This window comes from Gymnoscopelus microlampas (assembly GCF_963454915.1).
Source record: "Gymnoscopelus microlampas genome assembly, chromosome: 15".
In the NCBI taxonomy this organism is placed as follows: Eukaryota; Metazoa; Chordata; class Actinopteri; order Myctophiformes; family Myctophidae; genus Gymnoscopelus; species Gymnoscopelus microlampas.
The window spans coordinates 20,612,152-20,639,558 of NC_139952.1; the positions used below are offsets into that span (position 1 = coordinate 20,612,152).

The 27,407-nt window shown below is 40.6% G+C and overlaps 3 protein-coding genes across 8 annotated transcripts; all 3 read left to right on the forward strand.

Annotated features, from left to right (window-relative positions):
* Positions 1-1,800: 1,800 nt before the first annotated feature.
* On the forward strand, positions 1,801-10,560 carry nfe2l3 (nfe2 like bZIP transcription factor 3). The gene is made up of 5 exons (XM_084079945.1): positions 1,801-2,478; positions 4,618-4,685; positions 6,377-6,484; positions 7,135-7,597; positions 7,934-10,560. Exons 1-5 carry the CDS (start codon positions 1,950-1,952, stop codon positions 8,707-8,709), a joined length of 1,944 nt encoding a protein of 647 aa, XP_083936071.1. The 5' UTR covers positions 1,801-1,949; the 3' UTR covers positions 8,710-10,560.
* A 1,036-nt stretch (positions 10,561-11,596) lies between these two features.
* On the forward strand, positions 11,597-16,047 carry cbx3a (chromobox homolog 3a (HP1 gamma homolog, Drosophila)). 2 transcript variants are annotated; one of them, XM_084079968.1, is made up of 5 exons: positions 11,597-11,759; positions 14,349-14,528; positions 14,634-14,790; positions 14,879-14,973; positions 15,478-16,047. In XM_084079968.1, exons 2-5 carry the CDS (start codon positions 14,350-14,352, stop codon positions 15,602-15,604), a joined length of 558 nt encoding a protein of 185 aa, XP_083936094.1. In that variant the 5' UTR covers positions 11,597-11,759; position 14,349; the 3' UTR covers positions 15,605-16,047. The 2 variants fall into 2 exon arrangements, with proteins under 2 accessions (XP_083936094.1, XP_083936093.1); XM_084079967.1 differs by having other exon boundaries at positions 11,598-11,759; positions 14,344-14,528.
* A 6,306-nt stretch (positions 16,048-22,353) lies between these two features.
* On the forward strand, positions 22,354-26,221 carry snx10a (sorting nexin 10a). Of its 5 annotated transcripts, none has more exons than XM_084079712.1 (8): positions 22,400-22,411; positions 22,660-22,707; positions 23,156-23,242; positions 23,765-23,865; positions 24,155-24,253; positions 24,530-24,736; positions 25,085-25,170; positions 25,468-26,221. In XM_084079712.1, exons 2-8 carry the CDS (start codon positions 22,675-22,677, stop codon positions 25,731-25,733), a joined length of 879 nt encoding a protein of 292 aa, XP_083935838.1. In that variant the 5' UTR covers positions 22,400-22,411; positions 22,660-22,674; the 3' UTR covers positions 25,734-26,221. The 5 variants fall into 5 exon arrangements, with proteins under 5 accessions (XP_083935839.1, XP_083935840.1, XP_083935841.1 ...); XM_084079711.1 differs by lacking the exon at positions 22,400-22,411 and adding an exon at positions 22,426-22,483; XM_084079713.1 differs by having other exon boundaries at positions 22,354-22,707; positions 25,471-26,221.
* The last annotated feature ends 1,186 nt before the right edge of the window (positions 26,222-27,407 follow it).

Sequence of the window (27,407 nt, forward strand, 5' to 3'; positions counted from 1 at the left end):
GTGTGTGTGTGTGTGTGTGTGTGTGTGTGTGTGTGTGTGTGTGTGTGTGTGTGTGTGTGTGTGTGTGTGTGTGTGTGTGTGTGTGTGTGTGTGTGTGTGTGTGCGCGTGTGCGTGCGTGCGCGTGCATGTGTGTGTGTGTGTGTGTGTGTGTGTGTGTGTGTGTGTGTGTGTGTGTGTGTGTGTGTGTACACACACTAGTATAGGCTATACTACATAGCTATTACTAGTTCACACACCCATGAATTTGAAATATGTTATAATTGTCTTTCTCTTGATGATCACCTTGTAAGTAGGTTGCTGAACATAATGTATACAAGTGGGTATGTGTTTCGATATTAGGCCTACAGTATGTGTTGTGTCTTGGTCTGTATAGGTGTAGAGCTCTCAGAAATCACTCAGTCCTTATATGACTCTGTTGCCAGTTAATCAAATTAGATAGATTAAAATTAAAGTCTATATAAGCCTTTGTTACTCCAGTTTCAGTCAGATAAGAACTGGCAGAACAAGAACACAGCTGTTGCATAAGGTCTACTGAGTTGAAGTTCAAGGTGTAATTCACCCACTCACCAGTAGGATCAGCCTACTACATCAGTGGTTCTCAACCCTTTCAGGCCATGACCCCTCAAAATAATCATATTTGAACTGGGGACTTTGAACGAATAATGATTTGTAAAACTTGCTTAATGAGTTGAGTGAGTTTTTCCAAACAAATATCTGTTTAATATGGTGTAAAATGTTGTGTCCGAAACGATACTAACAGATCAAATTAACTCATACCCTATGGTACTTTTCATGTGGGTCCAAATGGACCAATGGTCTATATGCTTTGTCAAAACATTTTGATGTGCTTCTTTGGTTGAAAGTGCAGAATTTTTGCTCCATTTATTGATATGTATTTGCTTGTTTGATTGTTTCATGAAACAATGTACAGGCCTATTCCATCCCCATGGTGACGTTTACAGTGGCGACATCCTCAGCGCATGTTTATAAAAACAATGAACCAATCACAGGGTAAAGCCATGCTTCGTCGTACGGTTGTGTCGCGCGAAAAGACAAAAATAGCTGATCTACAAGCTCACGACGCGTTGTAACGCGACGCCTTGTGAGCTTGTAGATCTGCTATTTTCACCACGCGACACGAACGTACGACGGAGAATATGCTATAACTGTCGTTCCGGGTCGTCAGCCAATCACAGCGCCAGCGCGGCCTTCCATCCTATGGGATCTAGGCTCCACCAATAGTCATCTCACAACAACCATAGACAACAACAGCTACCAACAACATCCAACTTCCTCCTGGCAAATACATAAAGAAGTACAGTCGTACTTCACTGTTCCAGGGGTTCCATATGAAACTGATGAAAGCGTAGTTACTTTAACCAGGGCAGGTGATGGTGATAGAATATCAGTATAGTTAAGTCGTTACAATCAGTAGACCCCAAATCTTCCACGGCAACAGCGTTTGATTGGATGAGAAAGCAGCCAGCCAGTTGTTTTTAATGGAAACCACCGGCATTTAACCCCTGCCACAATTCCGCCACCCAAAACCACAACAATCGGTCAACATTACAACCAGGGATGATTTTAACGTAATTATACATGATTTGAACAACTGGTTATAAGATGTGTCTAAAACTAGAGTTCCAGTAAAAATGTATGAATAACGTCGTTATAAAGTCAGTTAGTTTCTGCCTGTCTAGTTTGTGCCAATGGTTGCTGCCCGACAACCAATCTGTCAATCACAGCGCCTTGTCCGTCCCTCCGGGCCATGGGATCGTTACTATAGCCCAACAGTTTTGCCGGCTCGGGCGGACCTCTTTGTCTGACAGGGGAACGCATGCTCTTTTGTTAGTCTTTTTTCTTTGTTCAGACGGGGAAAAATAGGGGTCGGTGGTTGAGGGATCCACAATTTCTCACCCGTCGTAATTCTCCAAGAGCATATAGGAAAATGCAAATCGCGAAAAAATATCTCACAGAAGGTCTGATCCAGTTCACGATCTTACTCAGTTTGATAGGAGTTCGGGTGGACGTCGACAGCTACTTGAACGGCTACTTCCAACCGCCTCACGAGATCAACTTGGGTCCCAGCTCAGCCTACGTCCAGACCCCCTTCCACAGCCTGAGAGACAACCTAGATGGCTACAGCGTCCACCCCAAGTGTCCGAACGAACTGGACTATTTCTTCGCCAGTCGCCGGCTACTGGACGAGGTTCGGACACTCGGGTCGACCCCGCGGTTCCCCACGCAGCTAAACGCGTGGCTGGTCCACCAGGTACCTGACATTGACAGGACCGGGACCGATGAGCCCTCGGACGACAGTAACGGCATTGACACCGCCGTCCCCGGGTTGGACAGCACCGCCGGGGAACATCATGCCACTGATGACGGTCAGCACCTGCCTGACAGCGGACGAGAGGAGTGCCAAACAACAAGGCCTTGCTCCACCGGAGCCTGTGAGGAGGATCTGCAAGAGGCAAGTGTTTGTTTGCAGTGATGTAATGTGATCTAATGTACAGTTGGATCACAAGAAAGTTCCTTTACTAATGTTCTACAACCACAGGCCAACTGGAGATAAATGCATTAACTAAAAGTTTTCACATAGGGCTTTTTTTTTTTACAATGATGGAGAAGCCAGAGCTGTGGTGGTTAGCTATGTGTTGTTAGCTAGCTAACGCCAATCTATGAAGTTATGCAATGATTGGCCATCATTCCACAGGTCACTAATGATCCAGGTCACAAGGAAGTTGGACAATTTCGTGCTAAACTTCGGATGTGCATTCACATTTTAACTTCTCAAGGGCTCAGTCTACCGTCACTTTGGGTCATTTAAACCAAGTGGTGATAGTGTGACTAATTTGAAACGTGTGTATCTGTTAAGACTTTAAATTGCACATACAGTACTGGTCGTGTTATGTTTACAATTACAGTATTTAGCTTAATCCAAACCAATCCAATCCACTTTATTTATAGAGCATATTTAAAACAACAGTGTTGAACCAAAGTGCTGTGCACTCAGTAAAATAGAAATACTAAAATACCAAGAGAAAGAACAATAGACAATAACAGGACAACATTTAGACACATTGCCTAGTGGAAACAGCAACTCTCAGTCTGAATTGGTTCAATGCACATCTTTGCAAGTCTCCCAACTGAATGTCCAGTGCACCTGTTAACCTCCATTGTTTAACAAGCCATTGTAATAGGCTACCTTCCCCACAAGACAGAACTTTTGGAATTGTGACTTTTCTCCCAGATAAGTGTCATATTAAGCTACTTCCTCATCCTCAACGAGTCAACTATATTCGCTGTGAGTCAACGCTATATACGCGTGGTGCCTACATTGTTACTGTTCACATCAACCTGTCAGTGATTCAGATTGGAGTTCCTTATTTGCTGCAAAGACCTAGATTGCATTGTTATGACTGAAGTTGTACCACACTGATTGATTGTCATACTCGTACAATGTCTATCTTCATGCAATCGTTCATAAAGCCCACTTCTGATTCCCCATAGCGAGCCAGTTTTTCTGGTTCTGGGGAGAGACAGCTGCTACATATAGGCTCTATGTGATCCCAGAGGCCTGTCCTGACTCTGTAACTGTATCCCTCTTGTCTGGCTGCACCACCAGCTGCAGGGCTGTAGAGAGGTGGAGAAGTGAGGCTTAGTCACACACCCTGTTTGCTTACACAAAAGCAGTGGACCACACTCGCACAGCCCCCCAAGGAAAGTCCTGGTGACAGAGATCATGTTGACATACAGTATCTTTGATTCTTCACCTACTTTTTCCTGCACAATATTTTTGTATAAGAGCCTACATTTTGTGTAATGTTTTTAAGTGAGCAAAGGGCTACAGTTGCACTGTCTGCAGATTATCGGAGCCATTTTGGGCTGGACGTGCATCTTCATCAGAAGTCTACAAGTCCAAACAGAGAGCCTGCTTAGAACTTTCCCTAGCATTAACATACATGTCAACACGGCAGGCGCCCCCCTTGACTCCTCTCATAGCGCTGTAATGTAATTGGGGCAATGAATTTATAAACGTGAAGAACATTATGTCCTTGCAGATAGGTGGTAACCTACATTTAATGCTGCAGTAGGGTGACTAGGGTCTTGTGGCTATTAGGAGGAGGTAAGCTCTTCCTATATGACTTATAACACTGTTGAGACTTAAAGAGGACCAAAGGCCTAGTTTTATATATGTCTGTTCTCACATTCCCCATTCACACATTCCTAATGCAAAGTGTCCTGGCACACACACATACAAAGTCCTTGAGTTCATGTATCAGGAGCCCATGACCACAGTTGACCGGCAGATAATAACAGTTGTGTCTGACAGTGAGTTAAGCTGGGCTCAGCTCCTTGAGCAGTTACAACCACTGCTCATTACAACAAACTCTCTGCGCCAGAACAGACTATGGATTGTTGTCTCAGACATCCAATTAAAACATTTTTTGGATTGGGCTCACTGAGCCAGAAATACAATGATCTGCATTAAATTGCTCGCAAACAAACCAATAGACTGTTTCTGTTTTTCTTTATTTTTCTCTTTTCTTTGTGATGCTGTCAACTGTCTTAAGTTTTTCTTTCTATCTGCATTTCTTTGCCCCACTAGGAAGATGACACCAAAGAGGAGGAGGCCATTTTACTCAGTCAGCTGACGCAGAGTTCTACACTGGAACAAGAGGTGAGCATCCAGTGTTCACTTCCTTGCTTTATCAATTGGGGCCGATCCTGAAACCCATCGATTACCAATGTTTTGACCGATATTCTGTAAAAAATTACAAAATCAGTTCTAATCAATTTGAAAAACACAGATTACATTTCTTCAAAAACAGAAGAAAAAAAATTGCCTATCTACTACCTCACAACCTGTTGCGAAGCATTGCAAGCTTGTAGATCGGCTAATCGTTTGAAAGTTTTTGCTTTTAATGCCATACCCAAAATAGGAACGCTAAAAATCCCGGCTGCATAATTGCCGATACAGATGACGTAAAAATAATAGAATAATAGCCGATATATTATACTGGCCAACCCGATATATCAGTCTGGCTCTAGTATCAATATTGTCACATGTGCTGATCAATCGAAGTCCTTTATTGTCTGATTTGAGAAGTGTTATCAAACTTGTATCATAAAGTAGTATTTCCCATCAGATTTACAAATGTCATCTTCACACACAAATGTGAAACGTTTTGACAGAGAGATTAGGTTTATCATACATTTTACATGAAAATTATCCTTTCAAATTACATTACAGGCCCAATCGGTGATACAAACATAAGCAAATGGTTAGTGCCTCTACCAAAAATGTAAATGGCAGTGGAGACCTTTTATTCATTAGGACTCAGCTCTTGATACTAGAAGGACTAACATAGACAACAGATGCAGTACATTAGGTTAAAACAAGCTATATTTGCTTATTACACCTTGGTAGAACAGAATCCATTCTTTTTGGCTCCAAACATTCCCATTGTAATGTAAATGCAAATGATTTCAAGGTCAGTGTTGAAGATATAGTAATCCCAAGCAAAGAAGAGGTTAGCTATTTGGGCTGTATTCTTGACAACAAACTGACAGGTGAAAAAATAGCATAAAAAGTTATCAAGAAAGTATATCAAATAACAAGGTTTTTGGGCAGAATGTCCTCCTTTGTCAACTAAAGTGCTTTCAAGACTCTTGCTGGAGCCCTCATTCAATGCCACTTTGACTATGCTTGCACCTCTTGGTTCTCCAACATCTTCTCAATGTCACTAAAAACTAAGCTTCAGAGTTCAGACCTCCCAAAACAAACTCGATGGCCTCAATACCTTCATACCTGACTAACTACTTCTCCAAAGCCAGTGACACCCACAGCCACAATACTAGAGGGAGCGACAACAATCTGGTACCACCCAAATATAGAACAGACATGGGAGCACTCTCATTCTACTAGTCTGCCACCAAAATGTGGAATGCCTTGACACCATCCATTAAAAATGTGAATCACTGGTTTCTTTCAAAACTAGCATGAAAAACTATCTATCAGGAGACCACAAGGGGAGGTAAATGCAATTTCCCATAGAAAGGCGGTGTCATTCCCTGCTGACGTTTTTCCCCTTTCTCCTTTGTACATGTACCGTAGTGTTTTGCATTTGTTGATGACATGTATTATTGTTATTTTTATGCTATGTTGATGAACTGAATACATAGGACCACAATGGAAACAAGTCCCCACGTCTTTTTTTGTGTTATTCTTTTAGCCTTAATGTCTGACTGTACCTAGTGCTGTTTACATTTCTGACTAATACATTATTCAATCAATCAAAAACAAACAGCACATGACATTGTGAAAGTTGTTTTGACAATGTTGACAATGTCATGTTTTGCCTTTTTCAGAGCCTGCTGGATAGCCCTGCTACGCTGTCTGACCTGGTGCATCCTCATCCCATTGACATTGACCAGCAATGGAGCAATTTCCTCTCACTGCCTCTCACGGACCTAGATGTAAGTTATCTCCATTTGATAATGTCAGATGTCTAAAGGTGGCTGCACACCAATGCAGACACACTGTCTGCCAATGTCTCGGTGGCTGTGGCGTTAGGAGGTGTTCACGCTGAGATTTGCTATTCTGTATTCTTGTAAACAATGTTTTCCCATGTATTTCAATGATCCTCGTCTGTTGCCGGAGTGGAAAGGCTAGTATGGCTACATTGCAGACATATTTTGGTCACAACGTTTTTGTTATTTAGCTTTTCTTTTCTCTACCACAAACATAAGAATGTGATTTCGATAGAGTGATGCTTTGTTGACCTAGTTTCAAATGTACAGAATGTTATTTAGATAGCATGTGGTCTAAACAGATGCTACCCGTTTACTGTTACTATTACAGTTGCCACCTGTCTACCATTGTTTACCTGATGTCCCAGTTTCTTTAAGGCACTTTTTAGTTTAGATTCTGTTTTAGATCAATTGTATTTCGATAGTGTATATATATATATTTATATATATATATATATATATATATATATATATATATATATATATATATATATATATATAGAAATTCTATTTATAGAGAGCAGGTAACCACGTTTATTTCTATTTTTATGTAACTGTGCTTGGCCAGTAAAATCGATTCTGTTTATCCTTTTTAGGACTTGGACCCATTGGTTATGGAACGACTTTCTGATCTCGGCGGTGCCATCAGCCAGGACGTCAGTCTGCGTGATGCCATGGTAACCAGAGCCGGACTCTATGGAGTGATGTCGGAGAGGCCTGAAGGCAGGCTGGCAACCCAGCGCCCGCCGCCATTCTTTAGACTGGAATCTGCAAATGCCTCTCACTCGCCGTCAGGGTTGAGCCTGGGCAGTGGCGTGCTCCCCTTTGCCTCAGTATGTAACGCGACAAGGAATGTGTCATCGTCCCATGGCACTCTAGATGGTTGTCTGGACGAGGCGGTGTTCGAGCAGATCAACCTGCTGGGTCTGGAGGGCCTGGATACCATGGACAGCCAGATTATGGAGAGTCTGGCAAGCATTGACCCCCGAGTCCTAGAGGACCTGGACTCTGATTCCGGTCTTTCGCTGGAGAGCAGCTCTCAAGGTCCGACCTCGCCAGGTCAGTTGAATATTCTGTAGTTATTCCCTTGATGAAAGTCCTAAATGTGCTTCCATGTAGTCTGGAGTAGGGCTGGGTGATATGACTTCAAATCATTATCACGATTATTTGAAACTTTTGTCTCGATTACGATTAATGAACTTTTTATGTACAGTATATAGTGAAAATAGTATAAAATTAAATAAACCTTTCTGTTTGATTATTTGGTTTTAAGTCGGTTATTTGTTAGATATTGGTTTCGATATATTTTCGGTTCATTGCCCAACCCTAGTCTGGAGTCAAAAGTGTTATAGTACTTACATTTGACGTCTCATATTGAACTCTTCACTCGCCCAGGTACATTGGAGGTGTCCTCGTCGTCGTCGTCCAGTTCATACTGTGGGGATGAGGGCGGGGCGACGGGCTACAGCAGTGAGGTGGACTCCATCCCCACCAAAGGTGTTGCTGAGTACACCACAGTGTGGTCGCCTGTGGATCTGAGCGAGAGTGTGTGGCACGACCACAGCTACTCCTCCCCTGCTTTCCTCCACCAGCCTTCCGCAGCAATGTTCCCCCACAAAGGCATCAAGGAGGAGCCTCTGAGTGAGGACGAGGACCAGTCGATGGAGGACGGGGAGATGAGTCGCGACGAGATGCGTGCCCGATCCATGTGCATCCCGTTCTCAGCCCTACAGATCGTCAACATGCCCGTGGAGGAGTTCCTGGAGGTCCTGGAGGGCCATGGCTTCTCGTCCGACCAGGTGACCCTCTTGAGAGACATTCGACGGCGCGGAAAGAACAAGCTGGCGGCGCAGAACTGCCGCAAACGCAAACTCGACGCGATCTCGGGTCTCCAGGAGGAGGTGGCGAGGCTCCACGCCCAGAGAGACAGGCTGCTCAGGGAAAAACAGCTCACCACCAAGACGATGGGCGCCGTGGGTCAGCAGATACAGCAGCTCACCAGGGATGTGCTGTCCAGGCTCAGGGATGAATCGGGACAGGCCCTGAGCTCAGAGAGATACACCCTGCAGTGCGGGGCTAATGGAAGGGTTGTAGTTCAGCCCATAAGAAAACCTACTGTCTCCTCAACAGTAGGAAGTAAAACGGACAAGAGGAAGAAGGACAAAAAGTGAAGCAGCGTGGCCTGCTGGGACATGGGTGTTTTGTAGGTTTTTGCATATTTGTGAAATCACTTGCCTGGCTCTGGTTTGGGGATTTCCTTCTTTGAAAGTTTTGGGATTCAACTCTGTTGGGAGCCCAAAAGGGGCAATAACTGAAAAAATATATAAACTCAACGCATCTGTAAATACAACTCCTTGGTTGGGAGAAACGTAGCTTACACACTGGACAGTTATATTTTGCGTATGGTTGTACATGGGCTATTTGGTTACTTGTGTGGGGTATGGGTGATACACAAGTGATGATATACCAGTGTCTTCGTCATCTCCCACAAATTTTACACTGTTGACCGAGAAGACAGCCACATTGTATGAAGGTCACCATAGCTAACTGGTAAACCACATGAACCCTAGCGTCCCTATTATTGGGAAAACTTTCTGCAAAAATAGCAGATATACCTGTATTTGTTCACAACGTGACCTGCTGTGAGCTTGTAGATCAGCTATTTTCTGCGAAGAGATTTGTTGTGGTGGGGTGAAAAGGGAGGCTATCAAGTATAGAGCCCTGGGGGACCCCAGCCAATAATGTACCGTATATAGGGTTGAATTAACAAAACAAAATGGAGGTTCAGATTTGGTTCACTCTTGAATACAATGTTTTTGTGGAAACAACCTAATGTCTGTAATCAGTTGGCACAGTCCTGTCTCTCTCCATGAGATGCAGAGTAACTATTTGGAAGTCTGAAAAGGTAATCTTTCATTCTTAGATCGTCAAAAGGCAGCATCAAGACATTTAGCTTATAAGAGCAAATGTAACTTGTACTGTATGTGACAGGAAATTTAGATAATCATTTCACATTTGTGAGGAATTTAGAGATCAAAAGTAGTAGACAGTTAAAAGTATGCCCCTATTTCTTGTCAAAGGTAACTTACAACAAAATACCAATGACAAATCTCAAAGGCCTTAAGTTAAATTTGTATGAGTATTTTGATTATTGTGTGTATCAGAGATACACAGTTGTGCATTTGTTATGATGTCTTATTTTTAAGTGGCTACCTTTTTGTGTTATTTAAATTTAAAGCACAGTGAATTTTGCTTACGCCCCTCATTTGAAGTACTTTTGTTTGCGTTTTGGGGTCAAAATTTACTCCCTTTACCTCACCCACAATTTATTTCATGGTATGATTTGGACAGAGTTTACAGAATACCATTCATATTTCTTGCCATTGCATTCGTATAGATTAGAGTTGAGGGAACTTGGAGGCTACTACAAATACTTCACAACAGATATTGTCACTTAAATGTACCAAAATCACTTATGTGTGGAAACACCTGTATGTGTGCTATGTGAGACAATACTATCACCAACTCTTATTAGTAAAAAGAAGAAATGTTGTATAATATTTCAGTTTCAGCATATGAATAGAGTAAGTTGAACAAAATGTTTGGAAGCTGAAAAAGAAAAAAAAATGTTACTGGTTTAGAAATTAAGATTTCAATATTGTGGGTACATTTATCCATATGCAGTTTGTGTGTTTGTGTGTATGTGCGAGCGAGTGTGAGATATTGGAGAAAAACACACTAAATATACTAATATTTTTAGTGTGGTCCTTGAGGTAGTTTTATTGAGTCCTCATAAATTCATATTTATTTTTTTCTTTTCCTTTTTTTTATTTTTTTGGTTTGACCAAATTCTTTCATTACCTTTATTTTTCCTGAGCTGGAAATGAGTGATTTTTTTTTGTTTGTTTTGTTTGTCTGTTTTTTACTTCAGTATGCATGGTGATTGATAAATGTAGAAATGAGTTCTCTGAAGAAAGTTGTGTTCTTGCGGACATTCATTCTTTCTGATTAAAAGAACTAAAGGAAAAGCTGGTCATTATTTTAGAACTTTACAACTGTTACTGTGTGTGTGTGTGTGTGTGTGTGTGTGAGAGATGGATATACTGTAGCTATATAGGTATTTAATGGCATACAGATGGATATGTATGTATACATGACCTATATGTTTTATTCATATAGTAGGCTACATAATGCATAAAGGGAGCAACACTGAAGTGAAGAATACTGAAAAATAGCATACAAATTCAAAATGGCAATTCAAAAGGTTATGGGACTGCACGGTATCTGTTAACTGTTACAGTTTATATAACGGGTGATATGACAGGACATTTGGTTGATGATCACCCAGAATGGGTGGGAGGGAGAGGTAAATGCTAAATACATTTGTGGTCAAGATACCAGAATTTTGAAATAATGCTATATCCTTTTTTTTGGATTTTCAGATTTTACATGATCAACTGGCAGTTTGGCACAGTGTGCGATGTACTTCGCATTATGGACTTTGGGGGGCAGCAGTTAGCCGAAGGTCGTCTAGCCAGCCGGAAATAGCTGAAGAAGCATACCTTCCTTTGGTAGTTTTTTTTTTCTCCCAGGGTTGCCATGTCCGCTTATTATAAGCTACTTCGGGCTTCTTTTAATGTAAAGTTGCTGGTAAATATTGGTAGTTGCGGGTTGCGTTTTGTTTTACTTGTTTCTAAAGTGTAGTTGCTTATTTTGGGATTGCTTTCAAATGTTATTTAAACCAGTGGTTGTAAAATATTGTATTTATATATTTTAATGTGTAAGTATCCAAGGACCCTCATCTGAAAATAATTGTGCCAGGGACCCCCCATTCAAGATTTGTGTTGTTAAATTTTTTTAAATATATAGATTTATTTTTTTCTCAAAGATTTCTATTGAAAATAGCCGATTCATATAGGTTTTAAAGTGCGCATGTTGCTTCTTTTGGGCTTGTTTTCCTAGACTTGGCTGCTTATTTCTCTCGCAAAACCTGGCAACACTGTTTTTTTTGCCTTCACTCCATTCGATTCCGCTCCATTCACGGCTAGCCTCATTCACGGCACCCGTAGAAAATAGTTAAGTTAGGTTTCATTTGGCGCGTACGTCGTGCAATCAGAGAACAGAAATCATATAGTAGGCGAGTCTTCTTCATTCCAATCCACGCGGTTCTGCAGGTCAACACACTGAAACAACAGCTTTGTACTTCTTGCAAGTAATCAAGGTATGTATGTTAAAAGTCTTCTCGTGCCCTTTCTTGTTAGTAATGTTCGATCACATTGTAAGGCCACAAAACAATGTGAAGCATGTCTGTGAGTTTCAAGAACCCGCCAGCAGACAATGCATTGTCTGCAGAGTTGCTAAGTTGCATGCTAGCGGATGTTTAAACGGCCGATTTGTTTTTGATCGAATACTTTTTCTTGCGTGCGTTTTATGAACATGCAAAAAGTGTGTGTGATCAAGATAACGTGTAGACCATGACTTTATGTCCCTCCATGTGAAGCAAAAGATCACGACGTTAATCAAACTTTTATTGTTTTGGGTTAATGTCTAAACATCGGTTACGATGCGCACAGATCTGACGATCTGCAGAAGGACTTCTTGCATCAAGATGAGGGCGACGCGTTGTTTTGTGAGCTTGCAGATCTGCGTTTATTAGTGTGCGCGAAACGGCACGCAAACAAATATAATTCAGGCTTTTTACGCCATGTCGGCTTATTATAAGCGACCATAAGCTTCTTTTTCTGTAAAGTTTCTTGTAGAAATTGGTGGTTGAGGTTTTTGGCCTTGTTTCTAAAGTGTACTTGCTTATTTAGGCTTGCTTAACAATTGTTTTATTATTCAAACCAGTAGTTCTTCTCAAATATTTTCATGAAACTGTTGTGTGCCACAGGGAGCATTTGTGTTGTTAGAATGTTTAAAAAATAATCAAAATGCTGCTTTTGGGCTTGTTTTTACTAGACCTGGTTGATTATTTCTCTCACAATACTAGGCAAGTTGGCAACACTAACAGCAAACCACAAACCTTTTGTCTTAACGCACGGTTTTGTTGGCGACACGCAAACTATTGCAGTAAAGTTTTACTTTCACCAACTTATTGGTGTCAGCCAGCCAGATGAAACGCGAGCATTATGTTTAAATGTCCCTTTAACTTAGGCCGGCGTCTGGTGGTAGCTAACGGCTAAAATGCTAGTAAGCGGCCCAGGTTTTTTCCCTTTTTTTAAAACTGGCCCATCCTACTACCCAGAGTGTTGCCAGGTTTTGTAAGAGAAACAAGCAACCAGGTCTAGGAAAACAAGCCCAAAAGAAGCAACTATATGCCACATAAGCACTTTAAACCCAGGCCTGCATCGCCATCGGCTATTTGAAAATGGCTGATCTACAAGCTCACAACGCGTCATTGTGAGTTTGTAGATCTGCAATATTTCATAAACTCTAAAATTGAATATTTGGAACGTTTTTGAAACATTCTAACATCACACATGCTCCCCTCGGCACATCAAAATATTTGAGAACCACTGGTTTAAATAATGGAAAGCAAATGGAAGCAAGCCTTAAATAGCAAGTACACTTTAGAAAACAAGCAACCCGCAATATTAACGCAACTTAATATACAAACAAGCCCAGAGTCGCTTATAATAAACGGACATGGCAACACTGACCCCCACGCTGCAAGAACTCGCGAGAAAACGAGCAACACGCTTCAAAAGATGAGGTTATAAATGCATACATGGCTTTTAACTTTTTCATGTCGAGGATGGAGGACATCCAAACTTTTGTGCCAGAGACCCCCATTCAAGATTTGTAAAAAATAATAATAATAATAATCCTTTAAAGATTATCTCATAACAGAATAATAATGTATACGATTGAAGTGGTTAACTGATTATCATGCCATATACATTGTTTTTGCTGGTGAGCCCCTCAATAACCCATGGGGGTCCCTCGACCCCAGTTTGAGAAGTTAGTGAAGTACTGTATGTAGTATAACATATTGATGATTATGTATCCATACACGTTTATTTCTCAACCCCCATTTATTAGTCTGAAGAAGAGCTTTTGCTAGAAACATTGCTTTTTGGAGTTATAGAAGCCACACTTTGCGTATCTCCTTTTCTTTCTTTGATCATCAACTCATTTATGGAATAATTGACTAGAGGCTACCTTTTCCCATGTTAGCTGCTGGGTTTTTAGTTCCTTCTAAATAATATATGTATCATTAAGGGCAGCAGTAATTAAACACCTGGAGGCATAGATGGTTTCCTTTTTTTTATTTATTTGATAACTATCTAACATCCTGTATAGATATGATGACAAATAACAGGCCACGGTACAACTCTAGACAGGCCTCAAGGTGGTGCACCACTAACACTTGTTAACTAGTTGTACGAACTGTTGTTTTATTGGATCTTGTTTATTCGATACTTATTTGTTTTAGCTCTTTCTCATTTGATTTTCCTATTTGTCTCATCTGTTTAAGAAAGTAGGTAGGTATATTGCACTTTTACCTTAGCGCTAGGTATACTCTTAGTTGCTTGTTTTAGAAGAGAATGCACTTAAGACTTCTGGTGATTAGTAGTTTCGTTGTCTACCTATGTTGAATGCATGTTGAATGCACTTATTGTAAGTCGCTTTGGATAAAAGCGTCTGCTAAATGACTGTAATGTAACACAAACAATAGAGAAACTAATTAATTAAATGTTCTTATTAGAATAATAAGCCTGTGTGAGACAGCCACCATGATATCCAAATTGTGCATTTATACTAGTTTATTGCACTTTTCAAATTTAAGTTTTCTCCTGTTTCAGTGCAGGATGGGCAAAAAGCAGAAGACAACGGGGGGAACAAAGTCGAAGGAGGTGACTCCGGGAACGGCGACGACGACAACAACGACGACTGAGGTGCCTGAAGAATTTGTTGTGGAGAGAGTGATCGACCAGCGCATTGTCAATGGGAAAGTGGAGTTCTTCCTCAAGTGGAAAGGATTTACAGAGTGAGTTCACTGTACCCCTGCACCCCCTGAGCGGGAACTTCTTCCCTCGTGCATGTGAAAGCTGTTGTTTATGCTCATTGTCATCATTGTTGCCATTTCCTTCAGGGCGGACAACACCTGGGAGCCAGAGGAGAATCTGGACTGCCCTGAGCTGATATCGGCATTTCTTGAAGCACAGAAGAATGTGTCAGAGAAGCCTGCACCCGTCAAAAGAAAGTCTTCAACAGAGGATCCTGAGACAGAAGCTAAGAAGAAGGATGTGGTGAGTTTCATAAAACACTCAACCTTAGCTTTTCCTGGGACTTGACCATTTATTGTGATAAATTGTGTTTGTCGTTTTCTTCTTTTAGACTGAGAAGCCCCGTGGATTTGCTAGAAACCTAGATCCAGAGAGGATCATCGGTGCCACAGACAGCAGCGGCGAGTTAATGTTTTTGATGAAGTGGTGAGTCACAGACGAGCAAGTCGACCACACAGCTGAACATTGGTGTGAGGGACCCGTTTCTCTGCAGCATGTTGATCTGGCAGATTTGAAATGCATTCACATTTAATCTGAAGCTCTAAAGTAGGGGTCACAACGCATTGTGAGCTTGTAGATTTTGAAATGGCGGTGTGTATATACTATATAGGATTAAACTGATTGTTATGCTATATTGACTAATTTAACTGGGTACCTCCTGAACCCTCTCAAGGACACCTGGGGGGGTCCCCGGAACCCACTTAAAGAACCACTGACGTGGGCTACATGCACTGAGGTGTACACAAAATGAAGTATTATTTGCAGGAGGTAATTTTCATACAGATGCGAGGGGACTTAAATTGACTACATTTTTAAAGAAAAACGCACTTATGCCTGTGATTACCATCCTCCATGCCAATGATGGCTAAGGTTGCCGCCTACCCCTGCTCTAAACTAACACACTTTTTAACCCTCTTTTCTGCCCTACAGGAAGGACTCTGATGAAGCAGACTTAGTTCCAGCCCGAGAGGCCAACACCCGTTGCCCTCAAGTGGTTATCTCGTTCTATGAAGAGAGACTGACATGGCACTCATGTCCCGAAGATGAAGCTCAGTAGTACTTCCCTCTGGTGCCCCCCCCCCTTCTCATTTTCCTCAGGACTGACCTTTACAGTTCTTTCATGACTTGTTACATGTTATGTATGTTCATGGGGTTTTCAAAACATAAATGTTCATGGGGTTTTCAAAACGTAGTTTCTAGTTTGTGTCAGGCACAAACTCTTCATCTTGGAAGAACCAATGGAAATAGTTGCATCACACAGTGAATAAAACTTATTTGCTTATTACATGTAAGTAATACATTTTTTTTATAAATAAACTTGTTTTTATTTCATTCTTGTACTGGTTTTTGTTGTGAAAAGCAGCATATGTTCCGTCATGCTTTGTCTTTTTTTGGTTTGTTTTACAACTGATCATTTTAAGTACATAATGGGGTGTATATTTTATTTCCCTTTAAAAGTATTTGCACTTGGTCAAATATAAAATTTATATGATGGCTGTCTGCTTGTTTTTCTTGACTTTTCTGTCAACATGAGGTGAGGATCTTATGTAATAACCTGTGTATATTTTGTGGATGTTATCCTAATAAACATTTAAACGAACAGGGAGTTGAGGAAATCAAAGGGAAAGATTTCTCCAATCGTATAATTGATGATAGTGGAAAAGGCCAATGCCCTGTTTAAGGAACTTTGTCACTTCTGACATGCTTGTCCAAGAACACTTATTTACCCTAAGCATTCTTCATAATCTACCTGCTTTCACACACCAGTCGCATCACTCAGGATTTATATTCACCACTTAAAACATCACCTACTCATGCTAACATTTTGAAGAGTACTAGAACCGAGTTAGTTAAGCCCTGTGCTGTGCTTACTGGCCTGCTCTGGAGCTGGCTTAACCTGGCTCAGTGCTTGTCAAAGAATTGACAAATGTGGCTATGTCCTCTGGAATTAAATCTTGGTTGGAGCAAAAGCCATCACAAAACTAATGCGAATTTTGGTTCCTTCCACAAAGAAGAATCTGCCTGGTGGACAGCTAAATGGCATTGTGAAAATGATTTTCAGACATGCAAAAGTGTCACTTTTCAGCTACAGTCACCTTTTTGAACCCAAATAGGGCAATTGTGTGACACCTGACCCGAAAGAAAACAACATGTCACCTTTTTCACCTCGGGGCTGCCTGGATTTTAGACCACTCTGATTTATTGTGTTTGTGTGTGCTTACATTGACAACCTATTTTGTTCCTGATAATGAATCCGATATGTTCTCACAAAAACACAAATCACAAGCCTTCTGCATCAAAGACCACCAGAATAAATTCACTGATATTGACATGTTGGTCCATATGTTTTTCTAATCCACTCCAGAGATTGGCTGTATACCCTGCCTGTTTAGCCCTATTATTAACCAGGCTGCAGTTTGGGCCCTTTAATCAAATGAAACCTCTGTGGTTAAGTATTTAAAGTCTATTTTGTGGAAACATACAATGTGTGCAAACAGTGCTGCAATGTCCAACATGACTTGCATGCTTAATTTATGCAAACATTTATCAAAGTGTCCACACACTGGATCATGCTCCAAAGCTTCACCTTTTTATTTTGGTTCCTTTTACGCCATGGACGTGACGTTTCCAGCCTACCGGCTCTTCATCAGACCAAACTGGATGTCATCAAATCCCTCCCCTTAAAAAAGAAATATGCACAAACAGTTGAGTGCTTGACTCTGTACAAGGCCATACTTCTAACGATGTCTAGTTTAGTAACTAAAATATGAAGAAAGAAAACGGAATAATGATTGTGTGACCACTTAAGAACTACTGTATGAACTGTATGATCGCTATTATTACAGAATTTGAATTAGTTCCGTCTCTGGGCTAGAGCTAAAGCCCACTGTCGACTAACAATTAACCACATCTAAAACCCTCCAGGGGTCTATACAGTACTTGGTCCTCGCCTTTTATCCCTCTACACACCAAATCTCTTTGCAGAAAATAGCCAAACTACAAGCCCACAGTGATAGTCCAACGTGATATGTTGTGAGCTGCTTTTATTGCAGAATGTTTGCCTATTATGACAGGCCCAGAATAGGGATGCTAGGGTTCATCTTGGTAAAATGTTTCATGATTAAAACCATTACTTTCTCTATGCTCACAAAAAAAAAGAAAACACTATCTAGGCCTGGGTGATATGGCCAATACAGCACACACAAGATAGACACCCCTTGGTTGTGTAATAGGCATCAGGCAGTTATCAGTCATTTACATAGATAGACCAACCTTTATTGATACTTGGGGAAATTCAGGTGTTGGTAGCACCGCAGCAGGCATTAAACAGATACAGGTAAGAGTAGTGACAAACACAAGAAGTACAAGGTAACAATAATTATGTGTAAAATAAATTTTCACACATGTGGCCAAAAAAGTTGATGTAATAGTTAAGCTGGTTGGTTAGTTGTTTTGTTAGTCATTTGTACATGTAGACATAAATGTGGGTGGCTGTGATAAATGTAACGAGAAGAGAGAAGACTTGATCCTACAAAAATAGACACAGTTGACACAAATAGACAAAGTTGCACACCTCTATATCCATGCAAGACCTAAGCCTACTGGTACATGGTAAGGCCTGCTACTCGGTAAAGCAGTATTGTACAGACAAGTCAAGTGTAGCGCTCCCATACCATTAAATAAAAGAAAGGTCGAACTCTGTCAGTCGTGAAATCAGCTGAAATATGTAGCTAAAACTCTTAGATGGAGCACGCTGAATTTGAAGAACAAGCAGAGAAATAATCTTTTTTTTTTATTTCAACCAAAATATACACACATGGACAACAGTCAATGCACAGTCATGTACACCTTTCATATGAGTATCTTGTAACTATATTCAGAATTATTATGTGGACATAGACCTTTATTTATATTAAGGGAAATTCAGGTGTCATAGCAGCATCACAGTAAGGTAAGAGTAGGCAGATATATAAGTAATAAGGTAACACACTAATTAAAAATAATATAAATAAGAATAGTTACAGACACACAGACCCTCTTCTAGATGGCTAGACTCCCGCAGAGCCATGCCATAAAAAAATTAAAAAAGAGGATACTTAAAGTGTGGCCAGGCCATCTACACCTTACCAGGTTTGCATAATGTATGAACCATTATTAAATACAAGCATACAGTAAGTATCATGCACATTCTTTCACCAGAAAAATGGGCATATAAATAGACTTAAAATCTGGCCTGTTGTAGGCATGACATTGGTCTTTTTTCATATCTTTTCTAGATTTCAGGGGGAGGGTCACCTGCAGTGCAGCATCCCTGGAACCACTTTGGCCCTCAGTGCCTTGCTTACGGGCATTTACTGTAAGCAGAGATAGTGGGCACCATACAGTAGATACCAGCTACCTTCCAGTCACCAGCTCACAACTGGAACACGTCCTCTTGTCTGTGCTGGGGATTGAACCTGTGACCTTTTGGTTACTGGTTGACCTCTTTACCTCTAGGCCTTCATGTGCCCCTTGTTGATTTAAATAATCCTCAAATCAATGCAATATAGTCATCAGTTATGTAATAATTTGCAACAGGGAAAAAAAACAGAATACATTTGAAACTATGTAGGGCTATGTCTTTTATTTGGACATACATTAGACATTTGAATTTTGTTCACAAATCAAGCTTCTCTCCAGGGACTATTTGCGGCTGCTGTGTTTGTCAAATAATTTAAAGCCACACTTTAAAACACAACCATAACAGAAATATGACAAAAACAATATACTCATAGATAGATGGATTCAGCATTTAGACCCGCACTTGTCAATTTTCTAGGGCCTATTAGTTCACTTATTGGCCATAATATGTCAATAAGTTTATCTCAAGTACCACCGCCTCTGGAGATGATAAACCGTGGAAACTTTCCATCTCCTGAATTACACCCATAACAAAAGGGCTTTGTATGCAAATGAGCAGACCATAGCCTCCCAGAATTTGCAACTTGTTGACAGCAGACTATTTAAGATATAAAACTACTGGTGATCATAGTTTGTTCATTTTGAGTGTCTGACCTATGGCTCAGATTTGTGGAATAACTTTTATGGACCTCTAAGGAAATTGGTGAGGTCAGCCTGACGCAACATCCATTCATCACTTGATAAATCTGTGATTCATTCATTTTGTAGTCATTAGAATGGAAATAGGTGGTGCAGATAAGTATTAAGGCCACAGTTGGAGTTCATTGTTCAGGGCTGATCAGAACAACACAATACAATTGAGGATTCACACTAGAAGAATCTAAGGTCATAACATGCCATGTCATATAACACCATGTCATATCATATTTCACATTATTTCACATTTTCCCTTGCGTGTGATAGTTAACATTCAATTGAGAATATTAGAACAAGGTCTTATACTGGTTTCAAGGCACCACAATGCAGACATGTAAACTAAGCCATACCATAATGCATGTAGCAAAACATGTGTTCAATACTTTTTTCAGTATTACATCATGACATTTTCTGGAAGTATAATTGTATAAACTTAAAGCAGAGCTGGAGGCCATGTTCAGAGCCATAAGGTATTTTTTTCTGTATGGCTATTGCTATTGTGTCTATAACTACTCATGTCAAATTATCCTAGGATTATTTGACCTTGGTATTGTTGATAATATTAATGGGTCTAATCAGTTGTAGGTGAAAGGTAAGGTTTTTCCTCCCTATTTCTATGTTTTTTTTTTATAGATAATTCTTGCTATTTTCTCATGTTGATGCAAGTCTAGAACACATAGGCTGTATAATGGGCATAATTTAACAATACATATTACCTGTTTTATATGCACAGGGTGGAGATTTGGAAATAGATTATGAACCTCTAATGGTTTATTAATTATCTCCCTCTTGAATGACTAATCACCTCTTCCAACCAGGTGATTTCAATCATGCGCAGGTGGGCATGATTACAGCCGACATGCAGAAAATGAGCACTGGGGAGGACGCGTGTTCAGGCCTACCTGACCTGCCCCATACGATTTTAACTCTGTGGCAATCCAAAGATTTTAGACATTTTACCCTGCTGTTTTGCAGTAGTTTTAATCGGAGAGCCACTCTCTATCAGTCTAGAGCTCAGCACCGAGCTGCAAACACACGACCACGTTTGGTTTTCCCGTTCGAGTCCAAGGAAGGTATGTATGCTGACAAGTGTACGTCAAAAAACTGCAATGCTATCCAACGTAGGCTACATACACTGTGTTCACAATATGAAGCTTCTTAGAATAGTTTGTTATGGTGCTTCTCTCGAGGGTCGAGGCATAATTGATAAGGTAGGGCCTGGACTGGGCTATTCAATTTATATAAGTGAGCTTGCTTAATCAGTCTAATAGGCCATAATGGGTCTTAAGTGAATTCATGGAGTGTTAATGCACAACGGTCCAGTGGTAAATAAAAAGGTGGGTAAAGTCAATCATTATCATTTTTGGAAATTCATTAATACCAATATTTAATAAAAAATTGGCAGGCCAAATTCTAAGGATATACTTTTATGTAGGCCATATCATTGAAACATAACCGCATAGCACATGACATGATGTAATTACTGGCCTTTAAAAAGGTGGATACACTTTATTTCCCCTTTAAAATGTGTTCTTTCTTGCAATTTTTTTACGTGCAAACTTCCATTGGTTTTGGATAAACTATTCTAAAAAAGATGTAGGTGAACTGCTGCTACTTACTTCCAGACTAATAATTAAGTTATCAATGGTGAGACAATCCACCCTTAATGGCAAATGGCTTCATGTGAGGTCTGTGGAGAGATGGGTCCTGCATAGCCCCATATAGTACCTCTCCCTCCGCTATGTAGCTCCGAGATGAGGTCCTATATCGTTCTCTGCCGTTCGGCTGAAAAATGTCCGCACATTTGCCACTTTACATGTTTCTTACCCCTTTCTGCACATCCGATCCAAAAAGTGAAAGTATTCTGAAATGATCACAGATGTTTGAAATTTTAACTCACCATAAAATCTAACAAACGAGTTGAAAAAAGCACTTTATTCGCCTCTCTCCTCAGCCGGTTCAATAATATTATGCATTAGAAGATGCAATTCAACATTTGACCAGTAGGGGAATCAGTAATGTTATCTCTATGGGCGCAACTCTTGCGCAATGTCTTAAAAACATGTAACCGGCGGAGGAGAGAGGCGAATAAAGTGCTTTTTTCAACTCGTTTGTTAGATTTTATGGTGAGTTAAAATTTCAAACATCTGTGATCATTTCAGAATACCTTTACTTTTTGGATACGATGTGCAGAAAGGGGTAAGAAACATGTAAAGTGGCAAATGTGCGGACATTTTTCAGCCGAACGGCAGAGAACGATATGGAACCTCATCTCGGAGCTATACAGCGGAGGGTGAGGTTCCGATTGGAGCTAGGTCCTGCACTGAACTCTTGTTTGTGCTTATTGATTAGCTGGTTGCTTGTGGAGGACAAAAGGTGATGTTACCATCCCAGGATGCTCACACCACATCCTGGAACGAGGAACAAGTTTAGTTGACATCCATAATGCCTTTTATCAATGACTTGCTTTGAAGGATGCTTTTAATTCATTTGAAAATCATAACAAAGTGGAGGTAATTTGTGCAGTGTTGTACTGTGTCATCCTTGCAATGTGCCACCAGAGGCACATACAGTTTACATAGTGCTGCCTGTTTATGAGTCCATCTTAAGGTGTTTATGGCTTAGACAGATTGTCCCCTTCACTCACTGAACCAATCCCTTAACCCTTTGGTCCCCTTTCTTTTAATTGAATCTGCCCCAACTATTTGCACGGTTGCATTTTGTTGATTACACCCTCCTGGCCCAATGTCATGTCCCTGCTCTATTGGTAGGAACATGGCATTGACTTTGCTGGCCTGAGCAGCAGCCTTTAGCAGAGGGTTTTCTTACATTTTGAAATGTAATGCTGGTCTTTGTCATTTTGCCACACTAAACTGATTGCTGCCCATTTCTGGTGCAGGCATAGGGGAATTTTATTATGCAAGGGAGAATATAGTTCCTGAAACCCAAACTCGTGTTTAGGCATTGCCATAAGACCGACTAAACGCCCCCCCCCCCTCCCCATTTCTTTTTCAGGTTTCTTTACCCAATATGGACAATCTGTTGGACAGCGTAATTGAAACGGTGAGTGGCAGCTCTTCACACACAAAGCAAAATGATGGCTTTGATCTAGATGTGCTTTGTGCAGTTAACCCACTTATATTTTGGGCAATTTTTCAAACTTTTTTTTAATCTTCAAAATGGCTATAAAATGGAATAATTTTGATTATTTGTCGTAAAGTATATGGGGCTTAAGTGGTTTTATGACTTGGCACAAGTTGACGTGAGTTCCAGAAGTTGGCACTTCAGGGGTAAGATTGTGCTGAGACATGTCCAGTTTGTATGCCTTCTCCATTATATCCACACATGCAGCTTTACCCTAAAACCATAACTAACTGAAACCCTGTTTTAATTGGGTCTCCCATATGAAATGCAGGACCCCTAGTTTTTTTTAAATCACTCTGCCTTTCACCACTAGGACCCCTTTCTGACCCTTGGAGCCCTAGTTTTTAATTTGTTTGCGCCACTGTAGGAATTTGTCAACATTTGTGTTCGAGATCCAATGCTCCACAGTGACGGCTTCTGGCACACGTACGTCGACTATGAGATCCGTTTGCATGTGAGTACTTTTTGGCATATGCTTTGTCAAGGTTAAGGCTATGACCAGCAAAGACTGGTTGAATTAATATATACACAAATCCACGGAGCGCTGCCCTGCTCGCAACCATTGCTGCGGTGTCAGTCAGCTGCAGTCACTGACTGCTCACGGTAATCTTTTACCTGCTTTTTACTAACACTAACTTTACAAAAATGTACAGAAAATTGGGACAAACTACCTACGGCAGGTGCCAGTAGGCTAGTTTATGGCTGCTCTGCTAACGTCAACAGACAGACAGAACCGCAGCAGCTGACTGACACCGCAGCAATGATTGTGCCACCTACAGTGCAGCGCTCTGTGGATTTGTGTATACTTCACCGTACAAGGGTCTCTCACTGAAACATATTTTATTTCATGGTGTCAGCAAGTGAGTCCATCGTACAGTGAAGTATACATTAGTGTTTAGGAGGTTGACTAAAGAGGCTTGTATTTGTGTTGGCTTTACTCTGCCTTGTGTTAAATGGTGTTCTCTTTTTTGTGTAGACCAATAGCATGTGTTTTGCAAAAAAGACTTCGTGTGTAAGGAGGCGGTACAATGAGTTTGTCTGGCTGCGCCACAATCTGCAACAGAATCATTACATCATGTAAGTTCACACTATCATCTTGGCTATTAGTTTTTTAAGAACAAACGTGCTATCCTTGTATTGTAATATATTATCCTTTTATATTCCTTACTTGAAGTCTCACTATGTTGGGTCATTCATGCATCTCAATTATTAGAGATTCGGGAGCAATTTAGCTAGTGCTACTAATGAGACAAACAGGACAAATGAGATGAGACTGGATAAGTTTCCTTTTTATGGTGGCATTTTGGTGGCAACTGTTATTAATAAAGAGCAAAGTACCCCTGGTTGATTAGTGTTTTCTATTCAGAAATGTACCCAAGCTGCCCCCCTGGAAACCCTTCTTCAGACTGAACGACACAGAACAGGTCAACCAGAGGATGGAGGGCATGCGGAAATTCTTAGACGCGTGAGTGTCCCCCTCCCCCAGAAAATCCCTACTGTAACCTTAAGTGTAATCGGTAAGACAATGTAGTATCGCCATCTACTGGTACACAGGGAAAGCCAAGCCCCCCTCTCACCCCTCTGGAAACTTGTCTGATAACTGATGAAAAAGAGAATCCTTCACTACAGTCTTTCAATTCAAAGTTCACACAAAGGAGATGATTTCTTAGTCATTTCTGTTATTACTCAGTCCTTTTACTTAGTTTTTCTACTGCTGTTAACATACTCTTGTTTTTTGCAGCGTTCTCTACACTCCGTTGCTTCTATCAGACAGCCGGCTCCACCTGTTCCTCCAGTCGGATCTGAGCGTGGCCAAAATAGAGAGGTGTGTCCAGGGCCTGACCAGGTATACAGTGGCTCAGGCAATCCAGAGGCCTAGAAGAAGCTGCATTGACCGCTATCCTCTGGAAGATGGGTGCAAAGCTTCCTACGACTCGGATTGTGAAAGGTAGTATTATCACAGGATGCATTTAGTTATTAAATACTAGCAATTACTACCAAGTGGCTGCTATTGAATGTATTACTGACGAATTGAGTACAATGGACCACAATTGAAACAAGCCCCTGGGGCGTTTTTAATCATTTTAGCATAACCTTTGACTGTACTGTTAATAATCCTGTTTATAAAGTCAATCAATCAGAGGGTCAAGGCATCTAGAAGAGGGTCTGTCTGTGTGTCGGAGGCTAATTTCTCAAACCACTGGACTGATCAGCGCCAGTTTTCTTGTGCATACTGCCAGTAGGCCAACAAAGTGATTTCCTGAATATTTTTTTTACATTTTGTGAATTATCTCAGATCCGCCATCTTTCCATATTTGGGCAAGACTGACATCAACATGTCAAACATCCACAGGGAAGCTGTTATTAGTCCAGTCTTTTTATGTATGTATTTTAGATTTCTATAACATAAGCACAAACTGCATGCATTTTGTGTAGACTTTGAACAAACTCAGACTAACAAACTAATGATGGATTCTAAATTTAGATACAGCAGGTACACCAAACGGAAAATATGTCAATATTCCATAATTTGATGCATTTGCTGTGTCTTTGATATGGCACCAATAACTCATTAACTAAAACTTTGTTTTTGTTAACCCTGTTGGTGTACATGCACATATTTAGATTAGAATGTTTTTGATTAGTGGACCATCCCAAATGTAACTTCTCTCTTTACAGCAGCTCTTTCTCAGCATCATCAGGTTTGGGATCAAGTATGGATGTTACCCTTTGAGCCATCATTAGTGACCATTGGTCAGCCCTTCGCCAGCAAGTCGCTGAAGACTGACATCGGATCGGACACTGACAGTCAGCACTCAGCGGAGCCCGTGTTGCCTCTATTGGAGAGCCAACAATGTGCTCTGTGCATAACTGTAGCCCTGGGATTTACTGAAGGTGGCGTACCTCTTACCTGCTCCGGTTCACTTCCCATAGCTTTGAGCTGATTTGAACCAGAAATGTGTACTTGTGTTAGTGCTGACAGCAAAGGGGTAACACGCACGCGTTTCTGTGCAAATCTGCTGCCCAACCAATCAAACAAAGCTATTGGAAAACGAACTGTATGGGTATGCTGCCTTCAGGAAACCAGGGACAACAGTTATGCACAGAGACTTATCGTTTTAAGCCTGTGTTGGCTTTTGGCTCCCTTACCTTACCCTTGTTTTTTTTTAAGTGTTCATTAGTAAATCTGTCATTACTGAGACATTGAAGTACTGGGAAACATTCTCAATGATGATATTAAATTCTTAATTTTAATATATTGAATGTAAATTATTTTATCCGCCAATTGTGTAAAGGCTACCAAAGGATCTTATTTTGAATGTGAACACGTTTTTAGAAACTACTTTTATATTGTCAATGGATGAATAAAAGAGCCTTGTAAGGATATTTTTTTATATTGTTAATGGATGAATAAAAGAGCCTTGTAAGGATATTTTTTTTATATTGTCAATGGATGAATAAAAGAGCCTTGTAAGGATATTTGACTTGTGTCAGTCTCACTTGCATAACGGTTCTCTTTTGCACTTGTACTGAAATGGCACAGGGGTGAAAGACAAAATGTGTTCTCAAATTAATGCACTTTTGTAACAGCCCAGTAGAGGGAGTGTAGACATCATGGGAGATTCAAGAAAGGGTGTCACATCATGATGAACAATGCTCCTGCAGAGGATATCGACTTATTGTGTCAATTAATTGATCATTTGAATTATTTACTTGATGGTTGAACGTCTTGGTAAGGATTTCTGGAGCAAGGTTTTGTGTAGAAACTGAAGCATGTTCGCATGCATGTTAATGACAGCTCTTGGGTTTTTGTAGCAATAATCAGACGAGTGGTCATGTACACATTGTAATTGTGTCTCATAAGCATCTGGTAAAGGGATTTTTGTTTGATCTCTCTTACCAGGCAGCAGAAGGCTAATAGAAGTTCCTAGACAGGTGAGTTGTAGCGAATGGCAACTTTTTTAAATGTGCAATGCCAGCCCCTTGTCAATACACATCAAATGATCCATTTAGTGAGCGATCATGAACTTAGGCTTTATGCTGCCCACTCTTCTGTTGTCCTAGACCTGGACGTTCTGGGACTGAAAGGAGTGTATGGCTGACCCCAGATCAGGGTAAGGCAAATGGGACTGTTCCATAGTCAACATACAGAAACGTTTACTAATCTATAACATGGAGTTGCTGTAATACATTTCCCCTCTTTGTAGAATTTGTTCAACTGCCCTATGGCTGTGAAATCCTCAGTGGAAATGTACTCAATATAAGCAAATTGGTCCATTTGGTTACATTTGTATCTTGAGCTACAAAAATGATCACAGAAGATTTTACGCTAAGAGAAACGTAAGAAAACAGTTCATCCCTCTATGTCTCAACTAAACAAACACAATTAAACTGTCCAGCTCATCTGGAATACTGCTGCCAATGCCCTTTCCATGAATTGACCTTCAGTACACATTGTATTATGATCTTTCATTTTACTTTAGATTTAGACACTTCAAATGCGATACACAGTCTGTAACCCAAATTTGCCCATGGGACACTATACTTACCAGCAGAAATCACCTCTATGTATTTTTAGATGAACGTGGAGATAAATTGTTTTTGTGGAAAATCTGTTC

What these genes read in the sequence shown, in the direction of transcription:
- cbx3a (XM_084079968.1), top strand. Translation starts at nt 14,350, where the DNA reads ATGGGCAAAAAGCAGAAGACAACGGGGGGAACAAAGTCGAAGGAGGTG. An exon ending in AAGTGGAAAGGATTTACAGA is followed by an intron (nt 14,529 to 14,633) that starts GTGAGTTCACTG and finishes CATTTCCTTCAG; the next exon opens with GGCGGACAACACCTGGGAGC. An exon ending in TTAATGTTTTTGATGAAGTG is followed by an intron (nt 14,974 to 15,477) that starts GTGAGTCACAGA and finishes TCTGCCCTACAG; the next exon opens with GAAGGACTCTGATGAAGCAG.
- nfe2l3 (XM_084079945.1), top strand. Translation starts at nt 1,950, where the DNA reads ATGCAAATCGCGAAAAAATATCTCACAGAAGGTCTGATCCAGTTCACG. An exon ending in GTTCTACACTGGAACAAGAG is followed by an intron (nt 4,686 to 6,376) that starts GTGAGCATCCAG and finishes TGCCTTTTTCAG; the next exon opens with AGCCTGCTGGATAGCCCTGC. An exon ending in TCAAGGTCCGACCTCGCCAG is followed by an intron (nt 7,598 to 7,933) that starts GTCAGTTGAATA and finishes TCACTCGCCCAG; the next exon opens with GTACATTGGAGGTGTCCTCG.
- snx10a (XM_084079712.1), top strand. Translation starts at nt 22,675, where the DNA reads ATGGACAATCTGTTGGACAGCGTAATTGAAACG. An exon ending in TACGACTCGGATTGTGAAAG is followed by an intron (nt 24,737 to 25,084) that starts GTAGTATTATCA and finishes GAATTATCTCAG; the next exon opens with ATCCGCCATCTTTCCATATT. An exon ending in TATTAGTCCAGTCTTTTTAT is followed by an intron (nt 25,171 to 25,467) that starts GTATGTATTTTA and finishes CTCTCTTTACAG; the next exon opens with CAGCTCTTTCTCAGCATCAT.